The following is a 17380-nucleotide window of genomic DNA, read 5'->3' as shown; positions in this document are numbered from 1 at the left end:
TTAGTTTGTAAGCACTGTTAGTACTTCCAGCCAAACTAAACACCTAGTTTTGTTTTTTTTCCGACTTTCATCCGTTCTGTTTTTCTCAAATCTTAAGTTGGAAGTGCCGGCTGTTTAATACAACAAAAAGAAAGCCTTTCTAGTGATAAGAAATCAGCTCTGAAATCAGTGACAACAAATGTCAGTGGTGAAAAATATATAAAAAATTTGTGTCAAAGGAAAGCGGGTGATGTAGAAAGAGTAGAGTAGATGACAACTAAATTATCGAAAAATATGAGCGAGGCTTCATCGTAAACGCATTCATTATATGCAACGGTAAAGGTAAGAACGTAATGCAAGGAGCACATCCAAAGGTCTGCTTTGCTTTGGAAACGGAAATAACAACAATTACGAAACTCGATTCTTTTCCCAAATTTTTGTCAACAAGCAAATACTCTCCTAGCTCTACTGAAATAAATTCAACGGCATGATAAAGTGCATTATAATTGCTTAAAAATTGCTTGTGTTAAGGTATAGCAATAAAAAAATCATTATTAACGTTAAAAGTTCCGTGGCAACGAGAATAGTACATTCATTATTTAGCTATTCCTTACATCGTCAAAGGCATTCCTAAAACTTCCAAAGCGGTACTAAAATGTTGACTTTATTTTATGCGACTGCGACTTTTCTGCAGTCTTGGCGTATCAAGAATGTCTGTGTTAAAATTTGCCAGCAATTAGCTCAAAAGACGAGCGTCGCCTTTTATACGTTGCCAGCAGGAACGGATGATGGTTTTGGTAAGGCTAATTACTTTTACGTTCACATATAAAATCAGAAGTAATTTTGTACAAATTCTTCCCCCATTTGCATGAAGATCCAACATTAGCGGCGTCGGATTTCTGCTATAATCGCAATGCAGCGCGTGTTTCCGAAATACTCTGGTTAAATGGCGAGCATCGCGGTTGTTGTCTATCACCATTGCAAGTGGTTCAACTAATGCCTTGGATATCATTTGGAGAGTGTACGGCGTCAGCAGACACTATGTTGCTACCTTTTGCGCATTCACCTGCTCCAGCAGATTTGTTGGAGCGTTTATCGGGGTCAAGTAAGGGGAAAATGTTACATCTTCTATTGGAAACTGATATCCAACCTTGTTATCAGACTGGATATGATGCGGATTTTGTTCGGGTGAGTGATACAGTAGTTTACTGCTGCTAGATAATTCACACATTTAAGTTGTGTTGGAAAGCTCGTTATTGGTTTTTCAAGTATACACTTAATTTTCATCTTAATGCATACATATGTATGTATTACGACATAATATGGACGGTGACAAAAGATGGCGACATCGCCTTCACTCCCCTTTTTCTTGAATCTATTACATCACAACCGTTATAATGCAGTTGAATATGCTTTGAATGCTTATTTATTTGTACACTGAACGAATACTAAAGCAGCATGCATTAATATGTGCACTCAGTGGGCTGTTGAAAATGGCATGTCTATAAAATTATGTAAATAACTATATTTTAGTTTTTTACCTTCCTACCTTAGCTATTTTAATTTATTTAACCAAATCTTTTGATCAGGTAATTCTACGGGGTAGGTCCAAAGGAAGAGAGGTATTAGATGAGTGGGCTTAAGTGAGTACGAGGATGGATAGTTAGTGCCGTGTGGAGTACCTTCACATCCGGACATATGCTGAGTATGTCGGGGTCGATTCTGAATAGGTAGGAGTCGAAGCTGTTACAATATCAAGTCAATGTGTCTATTCTGCCGAACTAACGCGGGTCTCACGAGGCAGTTAGAGCTTTTCGTCTGAAATGGGTAGTAGTTGGACTCCGACGACGACATACGGGAGGTTGGTTATACTGAGGGGCCCAGTGGATACTGCGTTAAGCTCCGGATCTCGTCAGTCAGATTGAGGAGATGGCTCCTGACGTGCCTAGCAATGCGTCGGCCTCCATTAAGTTCCTGCAGGGGAGTCTATTTGCCTAGGTCATTAGTGGGTCATTAGTTCCAGGTGCCCAGATGGGCGCTGCTTAATTTAGAATCGACCGGTCAATTACCTTAATTGTCGCCAGCAACGTTTCTTTGCCTTTGCTCAAGCGCTGTAGGCTAGCTATTTGAGGGCCTCGAGCATATTTTCGCTTTGTTTCAAAGACAAGGTTAACATAAATACAAATATCCGATTTAAGTCAAACATGTGCCGTAACTTTTGTCCACTTTGGCAATGACATAACTCGGTGATTGAAGAAGCCCTCGTCCATATTGGTAAACAATTTTAGCAGCTCATTTTCATAAGCCTCTCTTGAAACCCGTTTTGTACCACAAGTAAAATAAGGTATCAAAAATGGGTTGAGTTCGTTTTGGTTTTCTTTAGGTTAATTCGTGTGGTACACATACGTAGTTAATCTTAAATTCCTGGCAAAGGAACATGTCGGTCCGATCGCCCGATTTCCATCTTCGACGTGCAGTTTACCAGAACGAAATCATTGGAACCATCGTTTCGCTCTTGCATAGGATACTTTATTGGGCCCATAAGTATTGTAACAATTTGTGTTTTGGCTGTCTACTTCGACTTTTCGCCTTAGTCGTAGAGGTACTGAAGAATGTATATATAGCATTTCCTTTTTTTTTGTCGCCATTTTCGAATTTTTTTAAGTGCAATCGTCGTATAGTATGAGCCGATACATAATATGGTATATAAGGTTCCCATGGCAGCCGGTTCTACGTACCGGAATGACTCGGGTTTTTCCCGACCAAGGGCTGCCGCCCCAGTATACTAGCCCTGTCTAGTGAAACCCATATCATCCCACCCCTTACGTCACAGGAGCAAACTCTCGCAGCAATCCTGCTCCAAATACTTCTCCTCAGAGCTGGAATCGAATCCAACCCTGGGCCAGAAGTATTCTACTGCTGCGTCTGCCACAAACGGCTTCACCCGAACTCCACCTCGGTTAGGTGTAACAAGTGCAACGGGTGGAACCACCTTAAGACTTGCTCGGGTCTTAAGTCACATAGGGAGTGGTCCACACGGTATGTGGCCACGTGTTGCTCCCGCCAGCAGGCGTCTGATGCCTCCACGGCTAATACACCCCCTGATAGGCCGGCACTACCAACCGCCACCACTACCCACACCTCCACGGCGAGGAGCCTATCGGAGCAAGACAACTACCCTTCAACCCCTCCCCTTCCTTCCTGCTCCAACCCCAGTGCGGGGACAAACCAGCAGCTCCTGGTCCCCCGCACAGTCTGTTCCGTGTGTCAGGCCGTAATACCTCGGAATCTGGTATCAGTCCAGTGCAATTCTTGCAATGGCTGGTGCCATTTTCGGAGATGTTCCGGCCTGCGCACCACCCGTGAGTGGACAACTGCCTACGTTGCCCCCTGCTGCAGAGCTCTGTACCCACTACCGCCCCCGGAGGAGCGGCCGCCCACCACCATCAGGCCGCAACAACCACAGTGGATTGCGCAGCAGGTCCAACGTAGACAACCCCATGCGTCCCTCACCCCCCGAATTACACTGACCTCACCGAGAAGCTTCAAGCTTCTCCAATTTAACTGCAACGGACTTACGAGTAAGGTCGACGAGATAGTTGACTTTATGAGCCGGCACAGTATTAAAATAGCTGCGGTCCAAGAAACAAAGCTGCACGCTAGGTCATCTCTGATCACCAGGGATGGCTATAACGTGCACAGACACGATCGCGAGCGAGACAATGGTGGTGGCCTAGCGTTTATAGTCCACCACACTATGCAGTATCGTCTTATCGATGAAGGAATCGACCGCAGGGACAGCACCTTAGAATGTCAAGGCATAGCTGTCCGGTTAGGCGATTCCGAGCTCGAAATATTTAACATATATATACCCCCTGTCACCTGCTGCCCGGCAGGATATCACCCTGATATAGGTGCGCTCATCAGAGGTGAAAACCGATTGGTTGTAGGTGACTTCAATGCGCATCACGATCTTTGGCATTCAAGCCTGCCAAATGATCGTAGGGGACAGCAACTGGCAGAGCAGATAGACGACTTGACATTCAGCACAGTGAACGACGACGCCCCCACCAGGGTAGTGGGCAATTGCAGCAGTTCGCCTGACCTAACAATTGCTAGCGCGGGTCTGATAAATAGCATAACGTGGCGACCTATGCTATCGCTTGCATCAGACCATTTGCCCATTATCGTCTCGATTGAGAGACCTGCCGACTTCGTTTCCGCGAATCACCGGTCCTATTTTAACTTTAAAAAAGCTAATTGGGCCGGCTTCACGGAATTCACCGAGGACACCTTCGCCGCTCTTCCCATCCCCACTGATGTGCCCGTAGGCGAACGTGCATTCCGCAAGGTGCTCACAGCTGCTGCGGCTCGCTTCATTCCAGCTAGAAGTTATAAGGACATTCGTCCTCATTTCCCAACCGAAGCAGCCAGTTTAGCAAACGAGCGTGACCACCTATGCCAGGCCGATCCCGGGGATCCCCGCATAAGGGGATCCCCTCAATTTGGAGATCCGGCAACTGGTAAATCAGCATAAGCGGACTAAATGGGTTGAGCACCTGAAGACCTGCAACCTCACCTCTGGGGTGAGTAAGCTCTGGTCCACCGTTAGGTCCCTGGCAAACCCGACGAAGCACAACGACAAGGTGGCTATCACCTTCAACGGTTGCACTTCGTCGGACCCGAAGAGATACGCGAGCTATTTTAGCCGGCTTTTCATATTGCATCCTCCGGGCGACAGAACCAAACGTCGTGCTACCAGAAGGCTCCGGTGATGAGGTTCAGGGGGCCATCAACAAGTCGAAATCATCGAAAGCCATCGGCCCTGACGGCTTAAACGCGCTGATGCTGAAGCATCTGGGTTTTCATCATCCCTGACAAGTGGAAAGCAGGGAGAGTGGTCCCACTACTGAAACCTGGGAAACCCGCCAACCAAGGGGAGTCTTATCGGCCGATAACTCTCCTTTCCCCAGTATTGAATACACTTGAAGCCCTCCTACTCCCACTCTACACGAAACACCTGGCCCCACCCCCACATCAGCACGGTTTCCGACGAGTGCACAGCACCACCACTGCACTCACCGCCATAAACGCCCAGATAAATCGCGGGCTTAACCAAAACCGTCCCTGCGAGAGGACTGTCCTAGTAGCGCTGGACTTGAAAAAGGCTTTCGATACAGTCAGCCATTCCACGCTACTAGATGACATTTATCAATCGACACTCCCGCCAGGGCTGAAGAGGTGGTCCGCGAACTATATGAGCGGTCGGCATTCGTCAGTGATATTTCGAGATCAAACTTCAAAGCAGAGAAAGATTAAGCAAGGCGTACCGCAGGGTGGTGTCCTTTCTCCCTTGCTGTTCAATTTCTACATCTCGAAGCTCCCCCAACCACCAGCGGGAGTTTCCCTGATCTCATACGCTGACGACTGCACGATAATGGCGTCGGGCAATGACTTCGATGGCCTGTGTTCCAAAGTGAACAACTACCTCACCGACCTTTCTCGCTTTTTCACTGCGAGGAATCTCCAACTTTCCCCCACCAAGTCCACGGCGACTCTATTTACCACCTGGACAAAGGAGGTCAAGCTGTCCCTTAAGGTAAAAGTCGATGATACACCAATTCCGACGGTAAATAACCCCAAAATTTTGGGTGTAACCTTTGACAGCTTGCTCTCCTTCTCTGCGCATACAACCGCAATTGCCACAAAAGTCCAAAATCGCAACAAGGTCCTCAAATCGCTGGCCGGCAGCACTTGGGGCAAAGACAAAGAACTGTTGCTTTCGACATTTAAGGCAATTGGCCGGCCGGTTCTTAACTATGCTGCGCCTGTCTGGTCGCCTGGAACTAGTGATTCGCAGTGGACAAAGCTACAGACTTGTCAAAATACCGCCATTCGGACAGCGACCGGGTGCCTTCTGATGTCACCCATCCAACACCTTCATAACGAGGCACAAATGCTCCCAGTTGTGGAGCACAACAAATTGCTCAGCAAGCAGTTCCTGCTTGGATGTTACCGCAGGTCTCATCCCTGCAGACACCTGCTTGAGCCCGAGCCGCCTCCCAGGCACGTCAGGAGACACCTCCTAGACTACGCTGACGAAATCCAGGACAAAACTGACCGTAGCCTACTGGACCGGACAGTATTTAGACAGTCAATAAACGACATTCACCGGGAGACCGTTACTACCTTCTTGAACTCCCGTCCTGTGAATGCCGTAATCGGAGTCCAACCACCACCTATTGTAGACGAAGAGCTCCAGCTTCCCCGTGAGACGCGTGTAACACTGGCACAACTACGTTCTGGATACTGTAGCAGGTTAAACTCCTACATATCCAGAATCGACCCCGACATACCAAACACATTTTCGGCATGTGAAGGTACCCCGCAAGACACTAACCACCTCTTCACATGCCCCCTTAAACCGACTCATCTAACCCCCCTCTCCCTCTGGACCCAACCTGTCGAAACAGCATGTTTCCTGGGCCTACCCCTAGATGAGCTAGACGAAGACGAACGATGATATGCCTACACTGACAGGGCTACCTATGCTGTTAACAACAACAACATGATATATGTCATGAGGGATGGCTCTAAAACATTTTACAGAAATTGGTCACTTTTCACTCTTTAGCTCACGTAATAAATTCAGCACGAAGCAATGCACGAAGATTTAAACCTAGGCAGTCCCGAATGGTAGTCACGTAGCAATCCATTCGCCTATGGCGGCCGCCAGATATAAATCCGGGTCGTTTCGGTTATATAGAGCTGACCGCCGTGGGAACGTGTAGTGTGCGTCGGAATGTTTGATTGATTAGTTGCACTTTCCATTTTACAACTAGACTTATTCTGAACTCTCAAAATAAATTACGAAAAAATCAGTTATTAACGGTTTTTATTTTATTTACCTAAATATACGGCGGCCGTAGCCGAATGGGTTGGTGCGTGACTACCATTCGGAATTCACAGAGAGAACGTAGGTTAATCTCGGTGAAGCACCAAAATTAAGAAAAACATTTTTCTAATAGCGGTCGACCCTCGGCAGGCAATGGCAAACCTCCGATAGTATTTCTGCCATGAAAAGGCTCCTCATAAAATATCTGCCGTTCGGAGTCGGCTTGAAACTGTAGGTCCCTCCATTTGTGGAACAACATCAAGACGCAGACCACAAATAGGAGGAGGAGCTCGGCCAAACACCCAAAAAAGGGTGTACGCGCCAATTATATATATATTATATATATACATATATACCTATATATTTATAATATTCATTCTTTCTCTTTAACGATGTTTACAGATTGAAGATTTTGGTAAGCTAATAGCATGGAAGGTTGACTCACATCTTGCTGTGCTCATTGAGACTGATGTGGAGCATTTCACCAAATTGTTGTTATCCACCTACTTACAAAATAATTTTCTCATTAACGATCAGTTGAAATTGCTGAGGATTGAGTGTAAGCTGAAGACAAATTGTATACTTAAAGATTTTTTTTTATTATTTGCTCTTATCATTGAGATTCCTTTGTTTACTCGCATCAATGTTTTGCCGAAGAAATAATTAATATGCCTTAGCTAAGTTTGCCTGTTAATGAAATGCATTTTTGAAATTTTAAATGTAAAATTAGTAAATTCCTTTTGCTATCGCCAGCAATTAACTATGAAGGCAATCCACAGCCTATGAACTTATTGGCCAGCCATTTGCGCAAGCCCGTACGTCATAGCGAGCAGTGGCTAAATGCAGAGGAATGGGAGCGCCATTTAGAAGATTTACGTGCGTTAAGCGTATTAGCGTTTCAAGCTACCGAGTTTGAGAGTCAAAAAGGTCGTGGCGAGGGTAAGGTTACGAGCGCAACCACAGTCAAGCCAGATTTGATACCCTACGAGCAGCAGGCAGCTGAGTTTGAAGGAGAGGCGGAAGCTAGTAGTTCGCGAGGAACAGAAACTGCGGCTGCGATTACTGCAGGCAAATCCTCAACTACATCGGCAAGCCCCAAAACTGCTTCTACAGTCACACTTACCAAACCTACGGTGGTTACAAAAGTGCCTCTTGAAGCAGAGAAAACGTCTAATCCTTCTTCACCTTTGGGCAAAATGCGCGCCAAACCGACTGAGATTAAAAAACCAGTGGCTGTAAAAAGTAGCTCGGGAAGTACTGAACCGGTAAGTCATGCCAAAACTATAAAAGTAGTTTAATATATTTACATATAATGTATATAACACCGCCCGAAAAAATTCAACTTTTGCACTCACAGACAAATGCAAATGTATGAGTGAGAACAAGTTCGGTTCTAAAAAATGATATACGAATTGATATAGAAAAACGGCCGTGGGTATCTTTTTTTTAGCCCTACTTTCAGAATATGGCCATTTCCACCGCAGACAAAATATGAAAAGTTAATAAAAATTACATCGATTTAGCATATCTTCACAGGGAAACAGTCAAATTTAATGTTGTATTAATAACCAATTTCGAGTTACTCGAACGCGAGGTTGTGCAAGGTCTTATTTGAATATTTCTACTGAAACAACATGCTTTGACTTTTGCTCTCAATAATCTTTCTGAGGGCACGAGGAGAAAAAAGAAAATACATAAGAAACTATGCCAAGGATAATAGATTACAAGGTTTGGCCATACGAATCAAAATTGTGAGATTAAATTTGGCCGCGACGTCACAGAGGTTTTAAAAAGAGAGAGTAACATGGGCAATGCGGCATTGATTTTTTCGTACCTGATGAACAAAACCTTAGTCGCCCTCTCAATTTTGAGTCAGCAAAATTTTAAAATTTTTTTAATATTGGAGATTAACCGAAGTATTATGAAAGTTATTTTTTTGTTTAATATTGTACAAACTTGTACTTGTATATTACATGAGGATTTTTTTGAGCAAATAATTTATTTTAGACACCCATTTTTATATTTATTTAAAAAACTCAATGATGGTGCTACAAAGTAAGGGTCCGAGCAGAGTGAGCGCTGATGCCGAGCGGAGCCGAGCCGAGATTATTGACGCTTATTTTCATGCGAGAAGAAAATTTGTATATAACACAGTGAATGCGAAACTCAGCGCTGAAATTCTGTTTATTCCATGTGTTTTGCTCTTATGTCATTTAATTTTGTTGTTCATTTGTGTTTATAAAATTGCTGTACACGGTAATGCATTCATCTGATGAAGAGTATTTTGCTTCTCCTAGTGTGATTAATGCAATTATTAACACAAAAGAGTTTGGAAAACATCCAATTACACTAAAAAGGAATGAATTTGGTGAATTTCATCATTTATATAATGATTTAAGAAAAAAATGATTAAAAAACACAACTGCACTCTAAAAAGTAAACATCAACAATGCAAAAAAGCGCGCAAAACGCTTTGAAACTGTTTTCTCGCACTCATCGGCTTTGCTCTCTGCTCTGGTCGGCGCTCACTGTGTTATACACAAGCTTATTTGTATTGACTTGTATGTAATCAGTTTTATCGCACTGACAATCTTTATCGCACTGACAATCTCGGCTCGGCTTTCAGCGCTCACTCTGGTCGCACCCTAAATTATATGTAATGTTTTAATATTGTAATAGGAAAAGTTGGTTTTTATTTTTTTTAAATACGAAATATTGATAAGTTTTGACTATTAATTTATTTCTTTTGTAATTTCAATTATTTTTTTATAAAAACATAGTTCATACTACAAATCAAAGTTTCGAATTGTGTATAAAATTTGTAAAAATTCGGCGAATTTTCATTAAAATTTCAAACTTTTTACCTAGGTTAGGTTAGCTAGGTTGCACTATGGCCCATTGTCATACTTGCATTTGATTTTCATCCCGTAACAAAGTTGCTAAAGAACTTGGATCTTTTTAAGAAGGTAACTAGTCTCTCCTGTGAGACATTTTGCAAATTTGCACGATATTGAGCACGGCTTCTTTGAAGAGCAGGATCTTCACATAATTTACGTAGAATTTTTAGAAAAATTTCGAGTATGTAGTTTTATAGATCATTGAATTTTGAACTGAATTGAACATTTTTTTTTCATTAAACAACATTTTTTTCTTAAAATGCGAGTTTCAAGTGGTTCAAAAATTGCGTTGATTTTTTACCATTTTTCCTCTGATGGTTTTGTGTGTTTTCGTCCATATGAAAAAAATTGTGGAGTAGGCAGTAAATAGAGAAAATGAACAAGATTGCAACCGAATAAATTCTTAAAAATCAGTGTGATTTTTTATTGTTTATATGGTTCTGGTTGCAGTATGAACTATATTTGTATAAAAAAATAATGGAAATTACAAAATAAATAAATTAAATAGTCAAAACTCATCAGTACGTGATGTACACTTTCTTTTGACGTTGACTGTATGTACATATATAAATTTGCAAATTCACTGATGTTATATACCAATTTCACAGGCCTCCGAATCTCTCAAAATCACACGCCAATTGGCTCAGGAGACAGATATTTCTGGAGTGAAATCGTCAGGACTAGCATCGCAACAATTCGCAGATCCTCCAATTACTATCTCTGCGGCTGCTGCCGTTATAACAACAACGACAGCAAGAGCTAAAATACCTTCCAAGAGTGTAGAAACCAAGTCTAATCAACTAGAGAAGTTGGCCTCCGCAACTGTGTCAACCCTGACACAAAAACCGAATTCTCCAGCCTCAGAAGTAGCTCCAGTCTCACCGAAATTAGCTCAGCCTAGTGAAAGCGGATTATCTGCATCAGCAGCTACTAGCACGGCAAAACGTCCAAGCTTAAAAAGATCTAAAACAGATACTCGTCCAAGCAAGCCAACAAATATATTTGTATATTCGGAAAGCGCAAGTTCGCGTGAGGGGACATTAAGCACACTCAAAGACATTGTGGAGCGGGATAAGTGGGTGTTATTAAAAAATAAATATTTATAAATGATATCGCTAATTCATATGACTCTTTTTTAAGGTACACAATTTATGCAATGTCCCTTCAGCAGTTGACACAAAAGTTTTGGATGGAAAACACTGCTCTTTTGGTGGTTTGTGGCACTGTACCCACAAATATTGGTGAAATCTTAGTGGATTACTTTTTGTGTGGCGGCAAAGTACTCTCGCTATGTTCGGATATTCTGAATTTTGTGCTGCCCAACTATCGAACAGCTGAGGTGATAGTAACTTATTTATTGTAATTGTTGTATTTAAATCTTTCGAAAAAAGCTTTAAAGTCCATTATTTTGCCGATTTCAATAGTATTTTGTTCAATTATTCCTTTCATTAGGTACGTGAAAATGAGCTGGTGCAGTTTTCATACGATAAATGGCAAAAAATAAAAATGATGCATCACATTTTTTGCTATCAACCCTCGCCAGTTAAGAAAAACTTTTCCACGGATAGCGATGACGCAACACAGTCTAGTGCCAAGAAACCGTGAGTTCACGAAATACATATAATTTCATACAACCCTAGCACTTTTCCATACACAATTACATAAGTTTACATATATGACACAGAACCCAATTATGCTTAAATGTATAGAACGCATTAGTGTGCTAACTTCATTTGTTTTATACATTTTGCATACACATACAGTTTATTGCACTTGATAATGCTGTGCGAGAGTCGTGTTATGGATTATTCTGATTGGTTTGTTTTTAAGGGGAGAGCTTTTTTCTTTCTCTATGTTGTTTGCCTTTTTTCTGATTCAAGTAAATTGGTGTAAAGATATTTCTGAGTTGAGATTTAAACTTGCTGATTGGGAATATCCTGATAAGAATTATTTCACAATTTTAATTTTTTCGAAAAATTATACCTACGTTACATATTGCACCTACATTTTATTGCATATTCGTTTCAATAATCTTAACTTTTTAATTTAATTGCGTAGTAGATATATTTGGAAATTTGCATAAATAACTTATTTTGGCTAATAAAATTTGGAGAACTATTTTAAATGAACTGGTTTTTAGACGAGGTTGAAACCTTTTGATCACGCCATTATTTTAATAAAATTTTACTAAAAAATAAAATATGTGTATGCACATATGTAAGTTGAAAGTTATATTTTAAATATTCTGAAATGCAATTTTTTTTATTTTTCTTTAACTTAATTGCTAACTCATTATATTTGCCGTATTTTCTTTGTTGAAGCTGGATGAGTTATTACGCACAATATATCTTAAATAAAGATTCTTTCCATTTCCTTAAGCACTGAGCAGGAAATTTACTAGGTTAGATAGTGCTGGCTGATCTGTAATATCTCATTTATTATTTTATGAAATTCTTAATGCACGTCTTCGCGAGTTTTAACAAGTTGTTCGGCCTTTTGTCAGCAATAACCTTCAAGGATGAAAAAATATGCTGATCTTAGGCACAATTTTCGAGTTCTACAAAGAGCAGAGCAGTAGGTGTTCCAAAGTACCCCTAGCATTCGTTTCATTGCATGTGTAACCCACATAGCTATCAACTATGCCCATTTTGGCTGCGTGATGTGGGGTGAGACAGTGTCCCGTCGGTACTCCAACCAATATTTTGCAGTGTTTTCTAGAGAGTGATAAAGTTTGTAGTTCTCGTTTTCCAAGTCCTTAGCATAAATTTGGCAGTTTTGTAGGAGGTTGAGTGTTCTCATATCGACTGCGTTTCCAGAGTTAGTTCCGCATTTAGATCCGTTTTCAGAAAGGACAGGGCCGTGCTCAATCTCGGTAAGCAAATACTTGCGAACTCGTCGGCTTTCATTCCGTTCTCCTTCTATTCTCTTGTGTCCTGGTATCCAGTAAATAGGGGTCTGCTCCTTTTCGCAAAGTTCATTCATTTAAGATTTGCATTGTTGAACACATTTCGAGTTAGTGCAAGGAGCCATAATTCCTGCTGTTGTTTTTGCGGCATAGTTCTTGAAATATACTAAAAAGGAAATTTATGAAAAGAAAAAATATTTCGTTATACATAAAATCTTCTTTACTACCATTTCAGCCGCTTATTATACAGGTAGATGTATGGCTGATATTCAGAGCTGATATGCCATTGATTTTTCACTTTTACGTTGTATCTATTTCTACTTACTTACGCGAATGTATTACAAAAAATTAATTACATACGTAACGGGGCTTCGAAAGGACAATACAAATTTTGTAAAATGTCGCCTTAATTTGGTGGTTTACGAACGAGCCACTTTTGGAAATTATCAAACACTGAGTCAACGCACCCCTCGTAGCAAGTAACATATCGCAGTTTCGGTAAATAAATCGATTCCAACAAGGATGATAGGTTTGGCCATTCAAAAGCCTTTTTTTAAACGGAATGTGTGTGGATAGAATATAAGTTTGATAGTAAATATAGTAAATGATTAGGAATTTAAATACCTGTACTTTAGTTAAATAATAGTCTTGGAGGTTTTGCGCATTGTGCAAGCTACCATAAAATTATTAAAGTTTGCTTATTACTTGCGTCTGAAGAGGTTACTCCTTTGAGTATGTCATTTCTAAGGCATGTATAGAGGACATCCATTTTCCTAATGGAACTTAGTGCAATAGTAGAAAATCTGTAGGATATAGAGCAAAATTAATTGGTACGAGTGTATAATTTCACTTTTCTATTATATTATTATATTTTCCATGCCTGTTTTCTCGGTGTAACTACGATATCTGATATTTTAAAAATTATGAACATTGTATTTCTTTTTTCTTGTTTGTCTCATTTTCATTTTTTTTGAAAATTTTTGGATGCACATTCTAAAAACATAATTTAACATTCGTTCTATACGTTTAATGCCCGTTGCCTTGCCTTTGTGAATTCAACTAATCTTCTTTTTTCCATTCACATTTAATGTAACACTCATTCTTTTTCTTTTTATACTACTTCTTGTTGTCTTTTTTATAATTATACCAATGATACACAATTGTTTACTCGTTAAAAATTGTATTTTTACAAATCGCTATTTTAAAAATAATTATTTTCTATATGATTTCGGTGTAAATTCCGTCAATTATTTTTGGTTTTTTCCTTTTGGTTCATTTTTGTTTTCCATTTTTGCTCGTTAATGGGTGTTGTGAAAATTTCTTCGTGCATTTGCATACATACATACATACACACATGTGTGGCCCAAAAACCATACCGTAAAATTTGGCCCTTAGAGCTCTAGTGTGTCCAAGGTCTGTCGAACTGCAGGATCTGCATGGCGAAGTGCACAATCTGGATGTGACGGTGCTTGGCACTGAGGAAACATGGAATACCCCAAGTTTGTTGTTGGCAAACAACGTAAAAAGTGGCGGTCGTGCAGTCTTCTCACAGGTAATTAATTTTTTTTTCGATAATCTTCAATATTAAAGGGTTTCACGGGACCCAGATTAAAAAAAAGAGTAAATTGTAAGATTTTACTCACAATCGCCATGAGCATAGCACAGTGGCATACTCGTATAGTAAGTAACTGTCATAAAGAATGTGAACAAAATTATAGCCGTTACGACAAAATCAGACGATACAGCTCATTTTTTATAGGCCTTTCGCGCTTACATTTGCTGATTGTGGACAATAGAAATAATTAAATATTTACATACATATTTAATATCATAATATATTACATTTTACAAGTGATTCTGCAGTTATACTTACTATTGCTTCCAATGTTTACGTGTTTTAAAATTGCATTCAAACTTCGCCAACACAAATACGCACACAAAAGTTTTATTTGTAACCTCCCTGTGTTATCTCGTTGCTAATGGTTACTCTTGGGTAAAAGAGCTGAGCGCGTGTAAACAGTAAACATTTATTCAAGGCAATTTGTTGTAAGAGAGTATTTTTTCTTTACATTTACTCTTTTCCCTTTTAAATCTAGGTTCCGTGAAATCCCTTGGTATTTATTTTTACAACCACATCTGTTCTGAAATAAGATACCAAAAAAAGGAAAATAGAATTTTGCCACGTTTGTAGTAAATTTTTTATCTATACTTTAATATTTGGTTAGAAATTGTAACATTTTTTAGTAATTAAAATATTTTTTAAATAGAATAAGAAAATAAAAAGTTGCTATTGTGCTGGGGATGTAAGAATAGGAGAGAAAAAATATTAATAACAAAAAAAAGTAAGTTATACAAAATTCGAATTAATTTTTTTCTTAACGTAAATTGCACCACCTTTCAAACAATTATACATTCTGTGGAATATGTTTATAAAGAACGGGCTTACAATGAGTTTGAAACGGGGGTGCACAACAAAATAAACAAAAAAGAATTGTTTTAATAATTATGTATATGAAATAATTATTTAAAAATTGTTTTGTTTTGTCAATTATCCGAAACAAAAAAATTTTAATCATTATGTTTCAATAATAATCAAAAAATATTAACTTTGTTTCGTTGATATAAAACCAAAATAGCAAAAAGAATTTCGTTTTGTTTATTTTTGAGAAAATATGCACATTTATATAAAGGACCTCGCAAAAGTGACGTCTGTTGATGTTGTTTTAGCAGCGTAAAGATTTCCCATACATATACGGAAATGCTGCTGAAGTGACAGTCCTTGGCCGGGCACAAATCCGGATCGTTTCGGTTACATTGAACCGACTGTCGGGGGGAATGCCAAAAGTGACGCCTAGGAGTCAGTAGTGAATAATTCCTAGACGGTAATTTTTTTATGTCATCCTTGACATTTTCCAAGTAGACAGATGTACAATTTTCCACGGCGTTAAAATTATTGAAACTTATTACGAAAATGGTTAATTTTTAAGAACAAATTAACGCAAAATTCGTGATTGTTTTGTGGAAATAATCGTTTGAATGATTCGACAATTGAAAAGTTGGTGGACAAATTTCAAGAAATTGATTCTTTCGGCGATAGAAAAAGTACTGGCACACCAAAAACTGAACGTTCTGTTGAGATTATTGTAACTTTTCAACATCGATCAACAACAATTTGACAATTCTCAACTGTTTGGCAGATTTTGCCAGTAGGCGTGCTCAACATGTACATTTAAAAGATATAATTTTTCACACTTAGTTGCTAAGAGCCTTATTTTTAATAAAAATAGTGAAACCTGAAGAATCTTATTTTTACGTGCTTTATTTTGAAACAACATCAAGGCGCATCTTTTGAAAGACCCTTTACTATACTCGTATCTACAAGGTGGCGCAAAATCAATCATCCAATTTAAATACATTTTTACTAAATAAGAAACAATGTATATTTGCATACTGCAATTGCCAAATATGACTGACATACGACGACATTTTCACAAAATTATAAAATTTCGGTAGGGTGGTAAAATTTGAGCAACTGATGAACTTATTCTAGCCAACTTTAGTCTACCATTGTATTAAATGTTCTTTACTTTGCAGTTTCCTAGATTTTATCTTCTTACAAAGATTGAGTTTTGATTTTTTATTGAACTTAATACTTTGCAATACCCTTTTTACTATTTAGTATTTCAGCAACTGTCAAATGTACTTCAGATTCCCTTACATAAAATCCAGAATTTGTCAAATATAGTAAAGAATATAGAATTTTTAAATATAGTAAAAAAGAAATTTAAATTTATGTTAGATATTCTAAAGTACGCACATTGACATATTCTGCTCTTTGAAGTAAAATTTACTATTCTGACGTATATTTTATGTTTTCTGAAGCACATTCAACGATTGCCGAAGTGCTATTGGAAAAGGTGCAGCTTTTGAAAACTTTCTAATATTTTATTTTAAAATTTCCCAGGTGCACTTGGAAACCAGTCCTTCGCAATTCGAAATGGATGAACCCAAGTACAAGATTTTGAAGAAAAACGAACCTGTTCGCTTAGAAATCTTATCTGATTTATTAAGTAAGCACTTGGAAGTGAGCGTACAACAACCCGAGAACACCAATCATGCCAAATGTACCTATCAAGAAGCTTATTTTCTGGGCCGACATGAAGTAAGTAAATTTTACATAAATAAAACGCCCGAAAGCAAAATCAAATACTCGCGATTAACGCGTTCAAGGACGTAAATGCTTAGAATATAGGACAAAATGCTATCGCAGCTGAGAACTTATGTCTGCATTGTCGAAGATACTAAAGCATTTGAATGCGTACTTATATAGCGGTTGAAATTTTAAGTACCTACTCTTCAGTAGTATTTTTAATCAGATGTCGGGTATAATTCCTTATTCCAAGGATTTATTTAAAATTGAAAAGTTAACCAATAACAAGATGCATAAAAAAAGTTCCATCGCGTTTCTAATTAGCTGACCAATGTGGAGTGGCCAAAAGGTTTGTGAAAGGGGTATGACTTAAAAATTTAATTATTATCTCTTTCCGATATATACTCATTTAAGTCAAATGCATTTTTCAGATCTTTCTAAAGTTTATTTAAACTATTAAGCAAATATGTTGTCTGGGTCTTCAAATGGCCGACTTCACTTTAGCATCATCAGTAAATTGTTTCCGCTGAACTTTTTTTCATGTTCATAAACAA

The 17380-nt window shown here is 39.1% G+C and overlaps 1 protein-coding gene across 1 annotated transcript in view; it reads left to right on the top strand.

Moving 5' to 3' along the window:
* The first annotated feature begins 69 nt into the window (after positions 1-69).
* Positions 70-17380, top strand: part of LOC128865050 (biotin--protein ligase) — a 38719-nt gene continuing 21408 nt past the window's right edge. Inside the window, exons 1-9 of the mRNA XM_054104966.1 lie at positions 70-776; positions 854-1167; positions 7277-7433; positions 7628-8139; positions 10380-10846; positions 10912-11110; positions 11224-11372; positions 14072-14228; positions 16641-16838. Coding sequence (XP_053960941.1) covers positions 635-776; positions 854-1167; positions 7277-7433; positions 7628-8139; positions 10380-10846; positions 10912-11110; positions 11224-11372; positions 14072-14228; positions 16641-16838 — 2295 coding nt within the window. The 5' untranslated portion in view covers positions 70-634. The remainder of the gene's footprint in view (positions 777-853; positions 1168-7276; positions 7434-7627; positions 8140-10379; positions 10847-10911; positions 11111-11223; positions 11373-14071; positions 14229-16640; positions 16839-17380) is intronic.

The sequence above is a fragment of the Anastrepha ludens genome, chromosome 2 (assembly GCF_028408465.1).
Source record: "Anastrepha ludens isolate Willacy chromosome 2, idAnaLude1.1, whole genome shotgun sequence".
Classification (NCBI taxonomy): Eukaryota; Metazoa; Arthropoda; class Insecta; order Diptera; family Tephritidae; genus Anastrepha; species Anastrepha ludens.
The sequence above is the reverse complement of the archived record's forward strand: the minus strand, read 5'-3'. Positions and strand labels throughout refer to the sequence as shown.